This window comes from Fundulus heteroclitus, chromosome 1 (genome assembly GCF_011125445.2).
Source record: "Fundulus heteroclitus isolate FHET01 chromosome 1, MU-UCD_Fhet_4.1, whole genome shotgun sequence".
Classification (NCBI taxonomy): Eukaryota; Metazoa; Chordata; class Actinopteri; order Cyprinodontiformes; family Fundulidae; genus Fundulus; species Fundulus heteroclitus.
In genome coordinates, this window is record NC_046361.1 from 40,965,593 (window position 1) to 40,989,154 (window position 23,562).

A 23,562-nucleotide genomic window follows, 5' to 3' on the forward strand; every position below is an offset into this window, starting at 1 on the left:
TATTTGGACTCACAATCAAAATAGAGCAGATATCTGTAGGAAATCTACCTTTAATACATTTTCTATACATCAGCTAGGCTGCTGTTTGTATCCAACCTAATAGACACCAAACAAAAAGACCATTTTAACTCCTGTGGTAGAATATTAGCCCTGATCAAATTTTAAAAAGCCCAGAGGGACCTCCTGCTGCGGTAGCTTTGATGTGTAGGAGTCACAAAGGCACATTTCCTTACAATATGAGTAGATACATCTGCCCTTAGTAGATTGCAGAAAAGTACTGAAAATCATGTTTGTTTCAGGAGATGGGAAATACAGTTATAAACAGATTTTTTTTTTTATAGCAACAGCCGAACCACATGGATTAAATTAAGAAAACATTACAACTGTGATTCAAACATTACTAATGTGATTCAAATAAAGCCTTTTGGAGTCAACTGAAACCAAGCTGAAGTTACAGCAAACAGGAGGCAACTGGACTTTCAATAAGTTTTTTTCTGAAAATGTTGTGACACCTAACCAGGAGTCTTTGTCAATTGTGGTGACTCACACTTGAGCAACTGGTTGTTGGTGCACTGCTGGAGGCCCATCCCCCTTGGCACCAGATGCAAAACTGCAGTGAACCAACTACAGACCAACTATCCCTGGGGAAGGATCAGTGAAGTAGATAATTACAGTCGACAAATAATCATCTGCATAAAGATGAATAAACAACTCTAGTATAGAGTTTGCTACATTATTAATATAATTAGAAAATATGGTGGGATCCAGAAGGGATCCCTGTGGGACACCTGAATAACATAGAGGTGATCTTGTTTTTAGAGATATTTAGAGAACCAGGAAAGAGACGTACCAAAAATGCTAAAACTGCCAAGACTGTTAATGAGGAAAAAATTACGTACATTTCATGAAAGACTTTACAGCGGATGTTATATTATGAAAGTTTTTCTCTCACTTTGACTCTCCAACTGTGTGATGGAAACAGAAATGTTATCATTGTGTGGTTTCTCACAGGAAGGACTGGTAAAAACCTGTTGCTTTTCTCTGCAGCTCTGCAGGTCAGAAACTACGGTTCTGCCAAAGTTCTGAGAAATATATACGGAGCAGCTGGAGAAGACTTAAGAGCTCATTGTGGCCTTTATTCCTCTGGAGCCTGGAAGATCTTCTGCAGAGAAAACTGTGAAGCAGGAAACATTCTGATTAGAACGAGACAAACCAAAGCTCAGGGTGGACGATACAGCACTGAATGTCTTGCAGGAGTAACTTCTGGATGGTTTCAGTTCTATGTGAGAATCTCAGGACTGACCCAGTCTGACTCAGGACGGTACAGATGTGGTCTGGGTGACTCTTTATCCTCAGTTTCTTACCAGGACTTCAGACTCGTTGTTGTAGACGGTGAGTTTCTGTTTTAATAACAAAATGTTTTAATCTCTCTGAAGGTCTGAGGATCAGTTTAAATTTAAACACTGAGGTTCTGTGATGGCTGTTCTAACAGATACAGACTGGTTAAACTGGGCAGATCCCAGGAGAACTGTAGAGAAACTGGGATTAATGTGATCAGACTGCATCCTGCTGAGGACACAAAGTAACTGATGATTATTTTAACAGCTCTGCTGGATGGAAACAAAGATCATCACGTCTATAAAGAAGCTGGCAGCTCGCTCACAGTCGCCTGTTCCTTTGGTTCCTCTGGAAAAACCAAATCCTTCTGCAGAGGAGGACCTGGAGAAAAAGAGGTTCTTGTTCAGACAGGTGGAGTCAAAGATGAAAAAGGCAGATATAGTTTAGAATATGATGAACAGCCTTCAGGAGGAGTTCTGTTGGTGACCATCACCCAGCTGACCCAGTCTGACTCAGGACGGTACCGATGTAAACTGGACAGAACTGGTTCAACAAGTTTAGACCTTCATGTCACCTTCAGAGATGGTGAGATTTCACTGATATTACATCTTCTGAATGTCATTTTTTTATATATATTTAAGTATTTCAACAGTAATATTTAAAGAATTTATCAAACATTTCCTCCTCAGCAGCTTTAATCAAATCTAAATCCAAACTTCTCTCTTCTGTGTCCCAGCAGTCGACCCATCAGTCTCCACTCCACCAACCACCGTCAGCATCAGGTCCACTTCAGGAAGCTTCACACCTTCAGCTTCTTCTGAAACCACCAATGTGACTCAGGACAACACTGTAACATCTAAAGGTGCATCCAACCACAGTGAGTGATGCATAAAACCTTTGTAGGATCTAACTGGCCTCCATCAGCAGTCAGAGCGGTGATCAGTTTGCTGCTGATGAATCCAGGATGATTTATTTTTGGGGTTGTGTCCTCGATGATGTCATTAGAAATGCACCTTTAAACACGTTTTATATCTAAAATATATATCATGGGCAGAATGACTATTTGATCAAGTGATAGGTTAGCAGAGTTAGTGAAGCAAAAGCAGATTTCATAAAAGAAAATAAATTTTAAATGGTCTTCAGGCTGCATTTTATCAATGTAGTTTGAAAATCAGCCAGAAATGTCTTGCCTGAATCTCAAGTGTTAAATTTCAATCTTTATACACATATGCATACATTTATTGATTAATAGAAACCTCATTACATTATGTATATGTGAAAGGTTTTACAAACAGGAATACTTCATAATAATCATTATTTTTTTTCCTGTTTTCAATCCATGTTGATGCAATTTGTATAAACATACGTTAAAACGTTCAAATCCCAGTTTAGCACCATGTCCCATTGGTTCTTCTTCCAACATTGTCTGCAGGTGTCCTGATGTTTGTGGGTCTGACTCTTCTCATCATCACCATCCTGCTATCAGTGGTTATGTTGGTTTTCTGCACAAAACGACGTGATAAACGTCATAAAGGTAAGGTGGCAGAAAATACAAGCTTAAATATTTGTGTTTGATACATAATTCTGTCCCTCGAGGGATCCTGTGGGGGGTACTCCGGGATTATGGAGTACCGGGCCCTTTAATAAGGGCTGTCAGGTCTCTGTATGACCGGTGTCAGAGTCTGGTCCACATTGCCGGCAGTAAGTCAGACTCGTTTCCGGTGAGAGTTGGACTCTGCCAAGGTTGCCCTTTGTCACCGATTCTGTTCATAACTTTTATGGACAGAATTTCTAGGCACAGCCAAGGTGTTGAGGGGATCCGTTTTGGTGGCCGGGATGAAAATCAGTGCCTCCAAATCCGAGACCATGGTCTTGAACCGGAAAAGGGTAGAGTGCCCTCTCCGGGTTGGGGAGAATATGCTGCCCCTAGTGGAGGAGTTCAAGTATCTTGGGGTTCACGAATGAGGGGAAGATGGAGCGTTAGATCGACAGGCGGATTGGTGCGGCGTCTGCTGTGAAGCGGGCGCTGTACCGATCCGTTGTGGTGAAGAGAGAGGTGAGCCAAAAGGCGAAGCTCTCGATTTACCGGTCGATCTACGTTCCTACCCTCATCTATGGTCACGAGCTTTGGGTCGTGACCGAAAGAACGAGATCCCGGATCCAAGCGGCTGAAATGAGTTTTCTCCATAGTGTGTCTGGGCTCTCCCTTAGAGATAGGGGGAGGAGCTCAGTCATCCGGGGAGAACTCAGAGTAGAGCCGCTGCTCCTCCACGTCCAGAGGAGCCAGTTGAGGTGGCTCGGGCTTCTGGTCAGGATGCCTCCTGGACGCCTCCCTGGTGAGGTGTTCCGGGCACGTCCCACCGGGAGGAGGCCCAGGGGAAGACCCAGGACACGCTGGAGGGACTATGTCTCTCTGCTGGCCTGGGAACGCCTTGGGATTCCTCCTGAGGAGCTGGCCCAAGTGGCCGGAGAGAGGGACGTCTGGGCCTCCCTACTGAAGCTGCTACCCCCGCGACCCGACCGAAGACAACGGACGGATGGAGGGACGGACATAATTCTATAAACTTTTGAGTTTGATATCTTTACAATGTGGGACGTAATAAAAATAAGGAAAACCAATTGAACTAAAATGGTAAGTCCAAACCTTTGACTGGTATTGTAGCTGCTACAAAGGTGATGTAAAAAGTGTCACAGGACTGTGAAACAGTGAAGGGAAGACAAGTTTCCCCAGAACAGTTTTATTTATTTAATTTTTCCACATCCAGTTTATCAGCCCTTTTCCACTAGACCTCTAAAGGTCTTTCAATAGCATATCATTTCCACTTGTGGGAATTAATTTTCCCCAAGCGTTACTTTCACAAGAAAAGGACCATACTCCATAGGTAGGAATTTTTAAAAAGCACAGGGCTTTGCTCTATGGGCTCGGTTGTGTGCTGCAAGGCTAAACAGTTTGCCATAAGAGGGGAATAAAGAGCAATAAAATGAGGGGTTTACAAACCGATCGATTTTATTTGATCACAGAAAGTAATTTTGCAATGTTTTTAGGCGAGAAAGTCCACTTCCTGTCGAATGGTCGACAGGAAGCACTCACTGCATTGCATTGTAAAAACCTTTTGCTTCATATAAACATGAACATATCAGTAATCTTAAACATTATTACATCAGTTTAACACAAAATCACTCAGTCTCCTTTTGATCCTTTGGGTCCTGATTAACTCTGCCATTTCCAGTCTGTGAACGCCCTCTTGTGGTGTTTGAATGTCAGTCTGCCTGCTTCCTAAACTCACTTTCTTCCCCTTGAAATGTTTCTTCTTGATCAAGCGGTTCCTGTTTGGTCTTCTGTGTTTCATATTTCTTCATGTGTGTATTTCTGCTGTTGGAGATTTCACAATAACTTGGTTTCCAGCTTTGTCTCTCTGATGAAGACTGAACCCAGATCAGTACCGTGTTGATTTGCACCAATCCAACCATTTCATACTCTTTTATAAAAACTATATTAATATGCACCTTTACTAAATAAATATTTCCCTTTTCATATATTCATATTTAAAATGTTTCATGGAGAGCAAAGATAAACCAACAAATGTATTAGATTTATTTAAAACAGCAAAGAATATATTATACATATTGTATATGTTATAGATATATGTGAAAACATCATTGTAACCTGGATATAAAACTACTCAGTAACATCCATCTGTCCATTTTCTATACCCGCTTATCCCTGCAAGGGGGGGGGGTCTAGTGCCTCTATCCAGCGCTCATTGGGTCAGAGGGGATGTCTGGACAGGTCACCAGTCCATCACAGGCGACTCAGCAACAAGTGATCCTGAAACTTATGACTTAGGATAACTGAAACCTGTTAAAATTTAAAAAATGACTTCAATATAAAAGTGCCAAAAGGGTCACAGTTTCCAAACACTCTGTCAACCAAAGCTATAATTAAATAGCTTTATAATTTTTTTTATTTATTTTTTGTTTGAAACTTTCTTTGATCATCCACATTTTTAAATATGCATTCCCTGATGATAAAAACTAAAACTTTGTTTTTTTTTCGGTCAGTTTCATAACTTCCAAGCAGGTTTCTGAACGTTAATTAAACCTTTATTTAAATTGTTGCCTGAATTTAAACCTGCTGGTTTTGTGTTTCAGATCCTGCTGTACAAGCAGAGCATTCTTCTGTCACTGAGGTGAGGATGAGGACATTTTAGATGTACATGTATGTGTCAGATGTTAGCAAAAAGTACTATACATGTTTTATCTTTCCCTAAAGGGCACCAGAATTTATGAGGACATCCAGGACAATGATGACCAGTGGAGATCTGTTGAGGTGGTGATCTACTCATCTTACAGCGAAGCTACAAACACCAAACCAGCAGCAGCTTCTCAGCACACAGTAAGTGTGGCTGGTGTCCATCATAGGTTATTCATTTGATTTGCTTCATTTTATTTTATTTTTAACTCTGTGTTTTCTATTCAATACTAGTTTATTCAAACCGTTTCAACAAAAATACCTCAGCTTTAAAAATGTCAGGAAATGATTCCATCTTTTTTACATCTCATACTCCTAACACCTCCATCACATAATAAATTTGTTAAAAAGATTTCTATTGCCTTGCTGCAAATGTCTTTCTGCATGTGCATGCGTTGATTACTCCCACAGTCCAGGGACTGTGGGAGTAAGGTTCTCTGATTAATCTAACTTTCCCTTAGTTACTTATGTGTAGGTGCATGGTTGTCTTGCCCTGCATGGATAATTTCTCCATTGTGAGATCAATAAAGTTCAATTATTATAAGCGAGTACAGAAACGTCGAACCAATACACATTTTTTTAATATAGGGAACCCAGTCACCTTTGAATTCTGAATGAATGGTATAAAGGATTTTAAGGCAGTTTTTTTGGATGTTGTATTTTGTTTTCTATGACTTGTGTAAATTTTATTTTTGTTTTATGGTCCTGTCATGTTGGTCCAAGCTCTTCCTGAAGCCAAGGGCCACTTAATGAAAAGTTGCGGATTTCACTATCTATACCAGCGGTGCCAGGATCCAGTCCTGCAAAGTTTACATGCATCCCTTCTCCAGCCCGTCTGAAGCAAATGAACGTCTAGCTACAGACCTCCAGAGAGCTGAAGGCCTGAATGCTGGGCAGATAATTTAATTCAGGTGTGTTGGAGCAGGGATGCATCTAAAGGCTGCAGGACTGTGCATCTGGATCACTGAAAATGGCCACATCTGGTCTGGAGTTATGTTAGTCCCTTATGATCACTACTTGGAGCCATTTAATAGAAGATCAGGAACAGAAACATTAATGCCAAAGGACTGAATATTAACGTCTGAATAGTATAACAGAGAGGTAATAAAAAATAAAAACACCTTCACTGAAAACTGATTAAAATTATGATGCTGAAGCAAAGATAGTCTCCTTGTCCCATTTAAAAAAACTCCAACCCTAAAACCACAACAATACCAATAACAGCATTTTTATTTCTATTCTAACATTTTAAGAACTATTCAGTAATAAATCCCCACCACAAAAATCCAACAAACAAATAAACAAACAAAATAATACAAGAACAATTACCTTCTGTTTTTGTTTTCTCAAAACTGCCATTAAAATTATAACTCCTGTTTAATAATGTTATTTTTCAACACAACAAAAATACATTTGCAGTCGGGAACACAGAGGTTACTCTTAGACATCCTAAAACATGGAGGTTAAACTCACCATAAAGTGTCTCTTCAGCCTTGGTTTTCTCTCACTTAGACCATAATGTGCTGGAGCTGCCCTCCACTCACCGTTGCTCGCCACATTAAAGGGTAACTCACCCACACATAGACTTTTTTATTTTGCTAATAAACTGTATACATGGATGTCTTATAGTGCTGTCTACATATCCTGGTGATTATTTTGACAATTTACTGCACATTTGTTGAAATCCTGCTTTTGTGTCTAAAGCCTTCTGTGTGGCGCCCCCTTCATGCCTAATGAGTGTACTGCCCTTGAAGTGTGAATCAGAATTACTATTGGCTCAAAAGATGTTGTGACATCACCCAGAAAAACTAACATAAGTAGCTCTGCCGCTGTGGGGTATGTCTTGTACATGCCTCCGTAGCAAGTTGGAATTGGAATAGTGACCTTTGCAACATTTGTATTAATTGTTTAGGTTAACAATGTTTTATCTTAGCATTCTGGTAGTGTCTTTACATTTTAGCTTATTCTAGTAGCCCAGACAACGCTCAGTTTTCTTAGATTTTTTTAAACTGGCTGTGAAAACACTGGCCTTTGTTTCCTACAGTTTTACAGAAAACTTTTTGTTTTCTTTCTCAGGCTAAAAATGACTCGACTAAAGCCACATGTGCAGCAGTGAAGTATTCCAGCAGAAAAGCAGCATCTGATCCTAAAGCTTCCTGTGGTACCATGGCTGTTCTCTACGCTGAGCCTTCTGAGGGTCAAACCAGTCACGATGAGCCGCTGTACTCCAACACAACTTAGCTTCAGCTCTGCTGCAGCCATGTTTATCCCCAAAGGTCAGCAGGAAGCTAGAAGCTGAGGTGATGATCTAAAACCCATCAGAGGTTTTATGGAAACAGACGCCGCAGCTCTGCTCCTACAATCATCACCGCCAGCATGCTTCAGATGGAGCTGATTAACCTCGGGTTCATTTGGTCTAGCTTTCTTTTCTTCTCTTAAGATTCAGACCAAGATCAGCTAAGTGTTTAGCATTTTAATGTTTCTCCGTCTTCTCGTGCAATGTGAAGCTAAGAAGCAAAGAAGACATCGAGAAGGCCAAGCAAAGATACAAGCAGCGCATCGAGGATCACTTCTGCAGCAACAATCCATGCAACACGTGGAGAGGCATCAGAAACGTCACTAACTAAAAGTGCAGCGACCAGCGGTTCAGCAATGACCGGCTCTCCCTGACACCTTAAACAGCTTCTTTGCTTTGACCCTCCAAGCAGCAGAAGGTCTGAACATCTCCCCCAGCCAGAGGAGAACCATCAGCCTCTCATCCTGCAGCTCCACCAAATGACCTCTTCCCTGAAAAAGGTCAACACCAACAAGGCCACAGGTCCAGACATGGTGTCATTCCAGACGCTTAAATGATGAGCTGACCAGCTAGCAGGAGTCTTTCTGGACGTCTTCAACCTCTCTCTGCAGCTCTCCATGGTTCCTGCCTGTCTGAAATCCTCCGTTATCGTTCCTGTCCCCAAAAAACAATCATCACTCACCTCATCGACTATCCTCACCCTGACCCCCGTCATCATGAAGTGCTTTGAGAGGATCCTCCTAAAGTCCATCATGGACGCCGTCCCTGCTGGCCTGGACAGCCTGCAGTTCACCTACAGGGAGAATGTCTCCACAGAGGACGCTGTCTGGTTAGCACTCAGCTCTGACTCACCTGCAGCAGCCCAACACCTATGTTCACCTGTATCACCTGTAACATTACAACACATTACAGAGATGATAGTGTGCAGTAGGTCATCTCTGAATATCTAAATGCACATTTCTCTAAACAAAGCCTCAAATCATCATCGCTCATTAAGCACCTTATTACCTCGTTTTCTAATATCTGTGACTCTCCTGAACACAAAATAAACAACATCACTGTAACCCTTGTTCATTGCCTGTTTGTCTGTCAGTTTTTGCCTTCATTATGTTTAATGTGAACCCAAGTGGCCAAAGAGAAATTTTGTCGCGGTGGCAAATAAAATACTCTTATTCTCTGATTCTTGTTCATGTTAATGCAGCAGCAGCAGGTAAGAATTGTGTTGCTCGTGGAAATGCATGTTTATGTCTTCTGCCTAGAGACCAGCATCTTAACGCTGAGCCTGATAACAGAGAAACGTTAACAGAGATGTTTCTGAGTTGGATCATCTTTTTGTGGCGCTGCTGTTTGGTTCCTGCAGTGTAGAGGTCTAAACATTCATTCCTGCACTAAGCTGCAGATACCATCCTGCTGAGCTCATGTTTGGGTGGTTGATACAGGGGCAGACCAGTTTCTGTTTGATATGTTTTTAGGTTTAAAATATACTGGAAAGTTGTTCTTCTGTTTTAAATTTGCAGTCAGAAAGAGGAAGTGATGTGTTCAGAGGAGCTGTCCCTCTAAATGTGGAAGATTCAGCTCAGACGTTGACGTCAATAATCATCTTTTTTCTGCCATTGTAACTTTGGACATTCCAGTGACAGTTAACCCGTCCTTTAGAGAGCAGTAGGTCACCACTATGTGACCCCCAGGGAGCATTCTGGGGTCTGCGGGTCCTGCTCAAGGGCACAGAGTGGCAGTCTGTGGGATTCAAACCAGGGAACATGCGACCTCTCCTGGATGGATGTGCCCTGCTCTAACCAGTAGGCCACCAGTCCCACAATTAAAGGATCAATTCAGTTTAATATCAACATAATACTGACTTATTACACTTTTAGACTGCTGAAAGAGACAAATAAATACGACTATTTCACAACTAATTGTTTAGGATAAAGTTTCATGTCAGTCTTGATATTGACAGATTAATGTTTATTGATTGTAATCCAGCAGCAAATGAGCCTCACGGTGACACTGAAGAAGGTTTGAAATCAAGTTTGCAGTAAAATGCAAAGATGTTCACCAACATGCTAAGAATAAATCTGATATTTGACTCTGATGGATCAAATCCACATTTCTGTTGTGATAATGGATAATGTACAGAATTGCAGTGTCATCGCCATAATGGTTTCTCCCAGCTGCAGACCACTGGTGTTATTTATAATGTTTTGTGAAGTTGGAATCCAATAAATATATTAAGGCAAGGTAAAGTAATTTATTTATATAGCACTTTTCAGTTACATTCAAAGTGCTGTACATGAACAGAAAAACCTTAAAGACATACATAGAAAAAACAAAGGAATAAGCTAAGAAAACCCTTGACTAGAATTCTTTCATACATCAACAAACGAGAAAGAACAAGAATGATCACTAAAAACTCTAAGAAAGCTACAGTTTGAGGTTTCCGATCTGACCTTTCTGACTCTACAGCTAAAACAGAAAGCAGCAGAGTTAGGGAAGAAAGCACAGTAGAGTCAGTAGGTGTGCCTGTGTGTTTCAGTGTAATCATGTATGTGTATGGCTGTGAACTGTGGCAGATAGCACTAGCAGCCATTAGTATTTGATAGTGATGGAATGTTATCAGGCAGTTCAGTCCAGTAAAACATGATTTGTAAACCATGAAAAACATTTTGTGTGTATCTTCAGAAACTTGCAAATGTGTGCTCAAATCCACATACGATTACTAAAAAAGTATTATCTTCTCTTGTATTAATCTGGTATATTAATCCACATAATTCATCACAGTTGACTACAAAAATGGCCGAACAGGGTAGACTGGAATGCTCTGCGACCTAGAGGGGGCGGGGGATGAAGTGTCTCCTTTAGATTTAAAGAGAGCACCAAATGAGTTGTTCTAAGATGCACCACAGAACAGGAGTTAAAAGGGGAGCTGTGGGGCGACATAAGAAATTCAGACCAAAGCTTTGCAGTTCACTTTATATAGACCAGAACTGAACGATTTCAATGTGAAAACGACCATATTGAAAAGGTTGCGTCCCCTTTAAAGCCAAATAAGTTTTTACTGTGCAGATTCAAATAACCGTTTTAGTCATTTTCCAGCAGTCAACCCATCAGCCTCCACAACAACAACTCCACAGAGTTTAATCTCCTCTTCAACAGGTTTCTGGGATTATTTTCAGTCCTCGACTGAGTCTGTGACACTTCATGGTGACTCAACAGCATCTCAAGTCCCGTCCAATCACTGTGGTAATAAATAATCTTCATATCCTCAGTGTTTACATTCAGCACTGATTTAGCATTTTGATTTATTTTTCTTGTTTTTTCAGTTGTAAATTATTTTCTACATGTGTTGTTATGGTTCGGAACAAAATGCCAACTTTAAAATGATTTACTGCCTTTATAAACATTAGATAAAGCTGCGATGTCATGTTTCTGTAACATGGTTTCAATGAAATGAAATGAAATTAGATTTCTACAGGGATAGTGTAATAAATCTTGGACTGCATTCAAAAACGTATTTTAGATAAGCACTCTTTAGCCAAAGTGGAAGTGCTTCAGTGTTTGCCATGATTAGTGCTGTCCAAATAGTGCAAGGAGTAGAGAAGGAGGTAGGAAAAGGGGCCTGTATGCTTTCTTTCATAGCTCCTATAGCATAGGAACCTCGCAATGTCCCTTACCGGCGCTAAGGAGCTATGATTAATCTCACGATCATTTGTGTGAAATGACATAAAAGCACCGCCCACCTCACGGAAATTAATGAAAATGTGTGAAGAGAAGAGAGCGTACAATTGTAAGTACCTCCATTTACTCTTTCACATATTACAAGACTTGTTGGTCATCCATGTGGATCAGAGGCTTTTGGACATCTCCATCTTTGTTGTCTACAGTAAATAAGATCCGATAGATCATGGAACAGTGGAACGGCAAAGTTATATATATATATATATATATATATATATATATATATATATATATATATATATATATATATATATATATATATATACATACATATGGTTGAAGGACCCTAAAGAATGGCACAAGCTGAAACATGTTGGTCTGTTCATAGAAGCTGCTCCTTAACCTTCAAGTTTTCATCTACCAGTTCGTTGACCCTCTTCATGCACCTTGGAAGTTGGTGAAGTTGTGCCAGAAACCTTTGGATATATACATATGTTGCCCTTGAAAAAAATATTTTGATTATTTGTTTATATTGTACTGATAGTTTATTTAGCATATGTTTATACACTATATGTTGTTAAAAACAAAACCTTTTCATATAATTAAATCTAATAAGTAAAACAAATTCCTCACCATTATGTCAACTTCCTTTAGGAAGACAATAAGAAGCAACTGGACCGGCTACTGTTAGAACTAGTTAGTCTGTAGAAGTTTACCTTCATATGCTTTGGTTTGTGTGATGGAGAGCTTCAGCTACATTTGTCTAACTTACTTTTTTTGTATTTTTCCACCCAGAAAACTGAAGGCCCGGTTTGACTCACATCATCAATGAGAATTTCAGTTGCATAACGATAGCGTTCTGACTGTTGACCCCATGAAAGGTCATATAGCAGGATCAAGGTGCTTTAATTACATGTTTTTTTATGATGCAGCATAATTCATCATGTTTACATGGGGCACCTAATTGCAGTATCTACATTCTGAACATATCCCTGTTTTTATACCATGGTCCACCAGTAGGGGTCAGTGTAAACCAACTTGCTAAACCTTTGCAGCTGTTTTTCTGATTGTTGGTGTGACGCGGCTGTCACTGCTATCATGTTATCAGCAGCTCTGCTGGTTTGCTGCAGGAGAAGATCTCTGAGAGGTGAGACACCAACATTCACACATAAAGGAACCACTGCTGTGGTTCCTTTATGTGTGAATGTTGGAAGAACTCTTTATTATTTCTGCTTCAACAAGAATTAAGAGCATAAGTAGCAGTCGGGTACTGCTGATTAAATGCATGATTAAATGGATGATACAATAAAAAATTGTTCTGTTTTTGATCACAACAAACAGTCCAGGTGGAACCTGATGTAATGGTCATGACATTAGTTAATTCAGATTTTTTTTTACAGATAATCAGGTCCTGTAAAACTATAAGATTTGTTATTGTGCAAATCTCTGCCAATATTAATGATAAAAATGAAACATCAAACAGCAGAGAGATGGAGCTACTTAGAACCAGGGTTTATTTTGAATTCAATAGTCGCGTCTCGGGTTTGATGGTTTGTCTAAACTTGTTCAGGAGTCTCTTCTGCTTCCAGAGTTTTTTTTCCTCCTGAGCAAAATTGATCGTCTGTTTGGACCTCCCAGTGTTCTGTGTTAAAATAAATTGGTTATAAATTCTCCATCGGTTTCACTTCCTCGGCTTCAGATTATCTTCTTTAGAGCTTCAGACTTTAACTTGCTTTGGATAAACCTGTTTGATTTTAGTTTCATGAACTTCCTGAACAAACTGGGCTGCTTTGTGTCATTTATCTGTTCTCTGATTTATTGACAACATAATCTCTGCCAACTTTTATTACACATTAAAGTCTGATTGTTGTATTCTATCCTGGTCTGTGCAGGTTCTTGTTTTGGCATGTTTTTTAGTTGAAACTGGTGATGATCAAAATACATATGAAGATCTGATTTTTATTTTTAAAATAATAAATATAAAGTTTTATGCAAGTATTTTTCTTTTCTCTGATCTAAAAAATAAAAATGACAATGTGGTTAATTTGGTTTGTTTATAAAAGAAAATTCAGATGTAAAGAGAAGCCAAAAAATTGGCAACCTTTCACAATTTTAATGAGTTCAGGGATCATTGCATACAGTGACTGTAGGAGGTGCTGTTTCTGCTGTATCTCATCTACTTCAGAGGTGAAGTCCCAAATATTTTCAATGCAAAACAAATACAAAATATCTAAAAATGTTTGGACATTGCTAAGTGTTTATAATTTTTTTTATCTCATACTATATGTAGGCAAAGACATTATAGGTTGAAACAAACTTGTTGCTAAAAAGTGAAATCTTCCTATTAAAATGAAAGAAGGAATATTTGTACCAAGCTCCAGGATTCTCACCACATCTTCATTTGTTATGATGAGACTAGCATTTTATATGATCTTCATGACACAGTAGATATAGTTAAAATAAATGAAGAACGATGCATATAAAATATTTTAATTCTTAGATTTATTCTTCATATTATGCAGCAGCAGCATATGAGTGAAATGAAATATTGTTTTTATGATGGAACCTAAAGGGAACAAGTACATGGAAAATAACAAATGTCAAACAATGGATCCTTAAGGAACTCCACATGTAAGTGGAAGCTGAGGGGAAAGCAGATTCTGGAGGGACAGACTATTGTTGTATAACAAGACCCTCCGCAGAGTTAGAGCAGCATATTTTTCATCATTAATTGAAGAGAATAAAAATAATCCTAGATTTCTCTTTAGTACAGTTGCCAAACTTACCCAGAGCCACAGCTCTGTTGATCCATCCATTCCCTTAGCTCTCAGTAGTAATGATTTTATGGGATTCTTCATAAATAAAATTGATGCCATTAAAAATAAAATAATTGGCATCCTCCCAAACATGATTACCTCGTCCTCAGTAAGTGAGGCAGCATTGGAGGAATCTTTAGAATCTGCGCAGTGTTTGAACTGTTTAGAAGCAGTAGAGCTTTCTGAGCTATCTAAAATTTTAGCTTCATCTAAACCTTCTACCTGTATGTTAGACCCAATCCCAACCAAGTTGTTTAAGGACATATTCCCTTTGATCAGTGGCACTATTTTAGACATGATTAATCTATCCTTAGTAAATGGATATGTACCACAGGTTTTGAAAGTAGCTGTTATTAAACCTTTACTTAAGAAACCTTCTCTTGATCAAGATGAGTTAGTAAATTACAGACCTATATCTAATCTTCTTTTCTTATCTAAAATTCTTGAGAAAGTAGTTGCTAATCAACTTTGTGAACATTTACAAAGTAATGACCTACTTGAGGAGTTTCAGTCAGGCTTCAGAGCTCATCATAGCACTGATACAGCTCTGGTGAAGGTCACTAATGATATTCTCATGGCCTCAGATAATGGACTTGTGTCTATACTTGTCCTGTTAGATCTCAGTGCTGCGTTTGATACAGTTGATCACAATATTCTCCTACAAAGACTTGAACATACTGTAGGGATTAAGGGGAAAGCATTAGGCTGGTTTAAATCTTATCTGTCAGACAGATTCCAATTTGTTCATGTTAATAATAAATCTTCCTCAAACTCTAGGGTCACCTGTGGAGTACCACAGGGTTCAGTCCTTGGACCAATTCTCTTTACTATATATATGCTTCCGATAGGCAAAATTATCAGACAGCATGGGATTAATTTCCACTGTTATGCTGATGATACTCAGCTATATTTATCCATAAATCCTGATGAATCCAATCAATTACTTCGACTGCAGTCATGTCTTGATGACATCAAAAGCTGGATGACTTTAAATTTCCTGCATCTAAATTCTGACAAGACCGAAGTTTTATTCTTTGGGCCAGAGTCCTCAAAAAATAAACTTCTTAACCAATCACTTAATCTGGGTGGCATTAACCTGGCCTCTGGTAATAAAGTAAAAAATCTTGGTGTTATTTTTGACCAAGACATGTCATTTAAATCCCATATTAAACAGGTTTCCAGAGTTTCCTTTTTTCACCTCCGGAATATCGCCAGAATTAGAAACATTCTGTCCAGGAGTGATGCTGAAAAACTGGTCCATGCATTTGTTACTTCAAGGCTGGACTATTGTAATTCTTTACTAACAGGAATTCCACAAAATGCAGTTCAAAGCCTTCAGCTGATCCAAAATGCTGCAGCAAGAGTTCTGATGAAAATCAACAAGAGGGATCATATTTCTCCAATTTTAGCTTCCCTTCATTGGCTTCCTGTTAAATCAAGAATAGAATTTAAAATTCTTCTTCTAACATATAAAGCCCTTCATAATCAAACTCCATCATATATCAGAGCTCTGATTACCCCGTATGTTCCTAACAGAGCACTTCGCTCTCAGACCGCAGGTCTGCTGGTGGTTCCTAGAGTCTCTAAAAGTAGAATGGGAGGCAGATCCTTTAGCTATCAGGCTCCTCTCCTGTGGAACCAACTCCCAGTTTTGGTCCGTGAGGCAGACACCCTGTCTACTTTTAAGACTAGGCTTAAAACTTTTCTTTTTGACAAAAATTATAACTAGTGACTCATGTTACTCTCAGCTACCTTTATAGTTTTACTGCTATAGGCTTAGGTTACTGGAGTATATCAGGATCTAATTTTCTCACTACATTGAGTTCTACTGTTCTTCAATTATGCATTATGTGTTGTCATTTCTGCTTTAACTTTCTGTTCTCTCTCTTTTCTCTTCATAGTAGGTACACCTGGTCTGGCGTTCTGTTAACTGTGACATCATCCAGAGAAGACGGCTCACCCGCTACTACCATCTAATGTAGAACAGATTACTAGATCAATGTGTGCTTCTGTGCTTTTTTGTTTCTCTTGTTGTGTCTCTGTTCTGTCTTCTGTAACCCCAGTCGGTCGAGGCAGATGACCGTTCATACTGAGCCCGGTTCTGCCGGAGGTTTTTTTTCCCGTTAATGGGTGGTTTTTCTTCCCACTGTCGCTTCATGCTTGCTCAGTATGAGGGATTGCAGCAAAGCCATGTACAATGCAGATGACTCTCCCTGTGGCTCTACGGTTCCCCAGGAGTGAATGCTGCTTGTCGGGACTTTGATGCAATCTACTGGTTTCCTTATATAGGACATTTTTGACCAATCTGTATAATCTGACCCAATCTGTATAATATGATTGAACTTGACTTTGTAAAGTGCCTTGAGATGACATGTTTCATGATTTGGCGCTATATAAATAAAATTGAATTGAATTGAATTGAATTGATACTTACAGGAAAACTCTGACAAATAAGACCTGAACAGTCCAGTGCAGAGCCTTTGATACCACATAGATCTGGAAAACAAGATGCTTTGGCCAATGGTATCTAATGGTTTTAGATTTTAATTATTTACAGATTCATTTTCAACAAACCAATAGACTATTTTGTGCCTTTCACTAAAATGTTGCATGTTGAGAGTTTCGTTAAGCAGATGAAAATAGAAATGTTCCCAAAATTAATTTTGAGATTATGTAAAAAATAATACTTGTTACAAATAATTTCAACTTGATGTTTTTGTCTGTCGTGGCATAAAGTTTGGACACCCCTGCTGTGTAGTAGTAAATGTGGCTGCAGGTGACAGACAGACAGGAAGGATGGTGGTCTGTTTCAGGTCTGAAGGAGGAAGTTGGTTCGATTAGTTGCAACAGGAAGTCATCAGAGCTCCACCATGACCGTCCATCACGCTTTATTCTTGTTCTTCCTCCTCTGTAAGTAGATTATCTTTTCACATATTTTTCTCCTTGTCCTTAAAACATGATGATGAGAACAACTTTAATGTAAATCATCACATGTTTGAATATGAGTGTTTAAACAGGAAGAGCTGTCAGTCTTCATTACTGAATTTATACAATCTGGAAAAAAAATCATGTTAGCAGTTTTAATCCATCCATCTATCCATTGTCTAACACGTCTATCCCTTATGGGGTCACGGGGGATGCTGGTGCCTATCTCCAGCTGCCAATGGGAGAGAGGCAGTTTTAATTTCACCTTTAATTCAACTATAGTGACCAGAAGTTAACTCATTTAGTGTTCTGGAGTAATACTCCAGGTATTGCAGTATGAAGGCACAGGTCACAATCATTTTCATTGTTACTGTGTAATTAGAACGCAGCTTTACAGCTGAATATCATCTTGAAAAGCATTTTTCATTTAAAAAAATCTAAATTATCAATTGACTTTTAGTCCCAAATCAGGTCATATTTGGCCTGACAGAGAAAATTAAGCAAATGTCTGAAGGAAAGCTACTTTTAATATTTTTTTCACACACTAACAAGGCATCTGTTTGTAATATGAGCCAATAACTACCAATGTGTTTTGTTTCTTCAAACTTTAACCATGCAACTTAATAGACACCAAAACCAAAAGACGAGTTTAACCCCATTGAAAGAATATGAGGCCCGTTTTAAATAAAAAAGCTCCTGCTGGTAGCTGTGATGTGTTGGAGTCACAAAACTAAATTTCCCTACGATATGAGTAGATATATCTGCTATAATAGATTACAGAAAAATACTAAAACAATCTTGTTTGTATCAGGAGATGTAAAGTTTAGTTATCAATAAGGAAACTTTATTATAGCTACAGCCAAAATATACAAAAATAAATAAATAATAAACAACTCCAGTATAGAGTTTGCTACATTATTAATGTAGATGGACAATATGGTGGGATCAAGAAGGGCTCCCTGGGGAACACCTGAATAACATAGAGGTGATCTTGTTTTGTGAAATAGTTAGAGAACCAGGAAAGAGACGTACCAGAAATGCTAATACTGCCAAGACTGTTAATGAGACAAATATCATGTAAATTTCATTAAAACATTTAAAGGATGTTATGCCCAATGCTAAAAAATCTACAGAAATACCTCATATGTCTCAAACACTAACAGAAACCGTAACGCAACACAAAGTGCTGCTGAAACACTAATGCTCTTAAACTTGATTCACATGATTATTAAGTATCAACGACAAAGATTGTTGAATAAAACAACATTTAACATTAGAACACACTATAATATTGAAATGTCTCAAAAACCGTTTAATATAAAATTGATTATAGAAAAGGAATGGAATAAACGTATCTTTGAACATATTTAGTCCACCATTTGTTATTCTGCACCATCAGGCTGGAGGAAACATTTCAGTCTCAGGATGTGATCTCACTAATCCAGAAGTTAGAAAAGATATTCAGCCATTTTAGCCAAAGGTTGGAGTTCAGGAGCATCACTAAGCTTCAAAAAGTTCTCATTAAATAAAAAAGAATCTATTAAATATTCAGAGTTGTGAAGTAAAGCTTAGAGCCATGTTGATGAGTTTATTATTAACATGAAAGTTTTTCTGTCAGTGTGAGTCTACAACTTGTCAGGATTCTCTGTGTGCTGCTCTACTCTAACTCTATTCCTCAGGTGTGTCTGGTTGGCTGAGGAGGCGTGGCCCACACCTGTAGCTCGTTGCAGGCGGCTTCCTCTGGCTTCTTAAGCAGAGCGCTGACAGATGGAAGACGCCAGAGCCTTAACCAGTCGTGGTACGACGTGGCCTCTGTCCCTACTCTCGGAAACCAGCTTGTGAGTTTTTTGCTCTTCGTTTTTTGACTAATTTTTGGATCTCTGTTTTGCCTCAGACTTTTGTGCTTGGATGCACTCACCCGTCTTGACGTCTCGTTCCGAAGAAACAGACCAGCAGAACCGCCTGCTCAGATTTTGCTCTGGCGCTCCCCTCATACTTCCTGGATGTTACCCAGCGAGGCCTGAGTTCCCCTCTCCCGGTTTCTGCTGGTTCTGCATTCACTCTGGTCAATCCATCTGTCAACCGTTGCCGACGAGGTTCGCTCAGGATCCCTCGCCAGTTACATCAGCCGTCCTCAGCCACCAGCCGCCTAACTCCAGCTGAGTAGAATCATAGAGTACTCCCGACGCTACTTCTTCCCGGTTAGGTCCGCCCAGCTAAATGGTAAGCAGCGCACTTCTAGCAATTCCCCTGGTTCAACTTTCAGAGTTTCTTACTTCCTCTTTCTTACAGACTCGCCAGCCTTGACGTTCTGACCCAGCCGACTCACCCGTAGTCCGTCCATAGATCTGCCTGTTTCCTAAAATAAACATCTTAAAACTGTGCATTGCCTCCCGATCGTATCTGCATGTGGGCTCGTCACCTGAAAACCATGACAGAAGAAGGCTCTGGCCACCAAAGTCCAGCGGATACGTTCGGGCGGCAGTTAGCCGCACAGCAAGAGCAGATGCAGTCGCTAGGTTTAGCCGTCAATTCAACACAGGAACAGCTTCATAGATTAGCCGCTCAGTTTAGCCAGCTCATGGACACAGTTACTTCCGCGATGACGTCGCCTGTCACTCAAAACATTAGCACCCCGCCTCCCGTCGCTCCGAGCACTGATAATCAGCTTTGGGCTCCGCCACTTGAGGGCGCGTCACCTAGTCCGGAGAAATTCTCTGGTGACCATGGGAGTTGCGGAGGTTTCCTTTTTCAGTGTAAACTGGTGTTTAACCGATCCCCCCAGACATTCGCCTCAGATGAGGTTAAGATATCTTATGTATTACGACTACTAACAGGTAAGGCACTTAGATGGGCTGAGGCTCGATTCCCTGATTGTCAGTCATTCGGGGTTACTTTTCAGGAATTCGTTACCGAGTTTAAAACTATTTTTTCACCCGAGTTAGATTCGGCTCACCAGTCTCGTCATCTCCTCTCGTTAAGACAGCACGGTCGACGCGTATCAGACTTCTCAGTGGAGTTTCGTACGGTTGCCGCAGCGGCGGATTGGCAACCAAGACCGTTAAAGGCAGTATTTTTTCAGGCTCTTGATGAATCCCTTAAGGATGAATTAGCCCGGGTGGAGGAACCCGGGGATTTTGAGGATTTTGTGGCGCTAGCTATCCGGTTGGATACCCGGCTACGTAGTCGGAGCCGAGTTAGACCGAACCAAGTCTTGCGATCATCCACCTCTTCCACGCTCACCCATAGGGAACCGCGGTCCGCTCCACCACCTCCCGAACCCATGCAGTTGGGCCAGGTTGGTTTAACTAATAAGGAGCGTCAACAGCGCTTCGCGGGCAACTTATGTCTATACTGTGGAGGGGAAGGTCATTTCCTTAGAGATTGTCCGGTTCGGCCAAAAGACCCAGTCCACCGTTCGTAACGGGGAGAACGGTGGACGTTAGTAGTTCTAGCCCCCGAGTAGTCACTAAGGCGCCATCTCTTTCTCGCTTACATTTACCAGTGACGTTAATGTTTGATCAAGAGACTTTCGATGTCTCGGCTCTAGTTGATTCCGGTTCGGACTTCAACCTAATTGACCAAACCATAGTGGATCAGCTTCGTGTGCCGGTCGAACCTTTACCCGAGCCTCTCCGGGTGTCGTCCTTGGATGGGCAGAGTTTAACTTTAATCACCCATCGCACTCGACCACTAGTAGTGATAGTTTCGGGTAACCACCGGGAACAACTTTCGTTTTTCGTGTTCCCTGTAAAGCGTTCACCCGTTGTTTTGGGTTTAGCCTGGTTAAGTGTCCACAGCCCGCAGTTTAACTGGGCCGAGTCCCGATTAGAATCTTGGTCTCCAGCTTGTCATTCTCGTTGCTTACAGTCCGCTCGCCCTGTATCTGTTACCCCTTCCCCTGAGACAGAATCTGGGGACGTTATTGACCTCTCGCTAGTTCCGGAAGAATACCACGATCTTCAGAGGGTATTCAGTAAGACTCAGGCTTGTTCACTTCCCCCACATCGCCCTTACGATTGCGCTATTGACCTATTGCCTGGGGCTCCACTACCGGTGAGTCGGCTCTACAACATCTCCAGGTCAGAACGTCAAGCGCTCGAGAAGTATATAGGGGAATCTCTAGCTACGGGGTTAATCCGTCCTTTATCCTCCCCATTGGGCGCCGGCTTTTTTTTCGTTGGTAAGAAGGATGGAACCCTTCGACCCTGTATCGATTATCGAGGGCTTAACCAAATAACCGTTAAGAATAAGTACCCGCTCCCTCTATTATCCTCAGCCCTCGAACCAGTCCAGAATGCTAAGATCTTTACTAAACTTGATCTGCGCAACGCTTATCATTTGGTTCGGGTGAGACAGGGGGATGAGTGGAAAACGGCCTTTAAGACCCCGCTAGGTCACTTTGAATACTTAGTCATGCCTTTTGGTTTGTGCAATGCTCCGGCAGTTTTTCAAGCATTAGTGAACGATGTCCTTCGGGATTTTCTGAATGTTTTTGTTTTCGTCTATCTAGACGATATCCTGATTTACTCTCGTGACCTAGAACAACATAAACAACACGTCCGTCTTGTTCTCCAGCGATTATTAGAAAATCGCTTATTTGTTAAGGCCGAGAAGTGTGATTTTCACCAGTCTTCTGTTTCCTTTCTTGGTCTGGTTTTAGAGGGCGGACAGGTGAAGTCTGATCCGGAAAAGATAAGGGCAGTGGTAGAATGGCCTGTTCCTGAGTCGCGCAAACAGCTCCAACGCTTTCTTGGTTTCGCTAACTTCTATCGGCGCTTTATCAGGAACTATAGTCAGGTAGCATCTCCTTTACATGCTCTCACTTCCCCCAAGGTTCCTTATGTCTGGAGTCCAGAGGCCGAGGAGGCTTTTAGTAAACTTAAGTCCCGTTTTTCCCAGGCTCCCATACTAGTTCACCCCGACCCAGCCAAACAGTTTATCTTAGAGATCGATGCCTCTAATACCGGGGTGGGAGCGGTTTTGTCCCAACAGTCGGAGGTTGACTGTAAGTTGCACCCTTGTGCGTTCTTCTCCCGTCGTTTATCCCCGGCAGAGCAGAACTATGATGTAGGTGATCGTGAGCTACTAGCTATTAAACTAGCGTTGGAGGAGTGGCGGCACTGGTTAGAGGGATCCGAGCAGCCCATCATAATATGGACAGATCACAAGAACCTCTCCTATCTGCAGTCAGCCCGTCGACTCAACTCAAGACAGGCCCGTTGGTCATTGTTTTTCTCTCGATTCAACCTCACCATCACCTACAGACCCGGCTCCAGAAATGTCAAGCCTGATGCACTGTCCCGTCTGTTTACCTCTTTTGAACAAGAGAGGGAGCCGGAACCGATTCTTCCTCCCACTTGTACTGTTGGAGCACTGCATTGAGATCTGGAGGACAGAATCAGACAGGCCCAACTTTTAGACCCGGACCCAGGTACAGGGCCACCTGGGCTTAAGTACGTTCCCCAGTCTGTTCGTCCTGAGGTTCTACGTTGGAGTCATGACACGAAGTTTTCCGCCCATCCGGGCATTTATAGAACCCAGTCCCAGGTCTCCCGGCGTTTCTGGTGGCCTTCATGGACTAAGGATGTTAGAGAATATGTTCTCGCCTGTCCCGTTTGCGCCCAGAATAAGTCTTCTACGCAGCCACCTTCCGGTTTGTTAAATCCTCTTCCCATCCCCAGACGTCCATGGTCCCACATTGCGATTGATTTCGTTACCGGTCTCCCCTTGTCCCAAGGTATGTCAACTATCTTGACGGTAGTTGATCGGTTTTCTAAGTCCTGTCATCTTATTCCCATCCGCAAATTACCCAACGCCCTCCAGACAGCCCAGCTTCTTATCAAACATGTGTTCAAACTTCACGGCATCCCTGTTGACATCCTCTCTGACCGGGGTCCTCAGTTTATCTCCCAGGTCTGGCGGCACTTTTGCTCTGCTCTGGGTGCCCGTTATACACTCACCTCTGGATATCATCCTCAGACTAATGGCCAAACGGAACGCATGAACCAGCAATTAGAAACTACTCTCCGCTGCCTTACGTCATCTTCACCCTCTGACTGGAACAAGTTTTTGCCCTGGGTGGAGTATGCCCTCAACTCACACATCACCTCAGCTACTGGACGTTCACCTTTTGAGGTTGCTTTAGGATATCAGCCTCCACTTCTACCCACAGATGAACTCAGGATTCCCTTCACCTCCGTAAACGACTACATTGCTCGCTGCCAGGACATCTGGAGAACAACTATCACTGCCCTCAC

At 41.1% G+C, this 23,562-nt stretch overlaps 1 protein-coding gene across 1 annotated transcript in view; it reads left to right on the plus strand.

The window, feature by feature from the left end:
- The first annotated feature begins 236 nt into the window (after positions 1 to 236).
- LOC110367557 (polymeric immunoglobulin receptor-like) overlaps positions 237 to 23,562 on the plus strand; it is an 83,875-nt gene continuing 60,549 nt past the window's right edge. Inside the window, exons 1-4 of the mRNA XM_036129024.1 lie at positions 237 to 240; positions 1,255 to 1,392; positions 1,606 to 1,923; positions 2,078 to 2,215. Coding sequence (XP_035984917.1) covers positions 237 to 240; positions 1,255 to 1,392; positions 1,606 to 1,923; positions 2,078 to 2,215 — 598 coding nt within the window. The remainder of the gene's footprint in view (positions 241 to 1,254; positions 1,393 to 1,605; positions 1,924 to 2,077; positions 2,216 to 23,562) is intronic.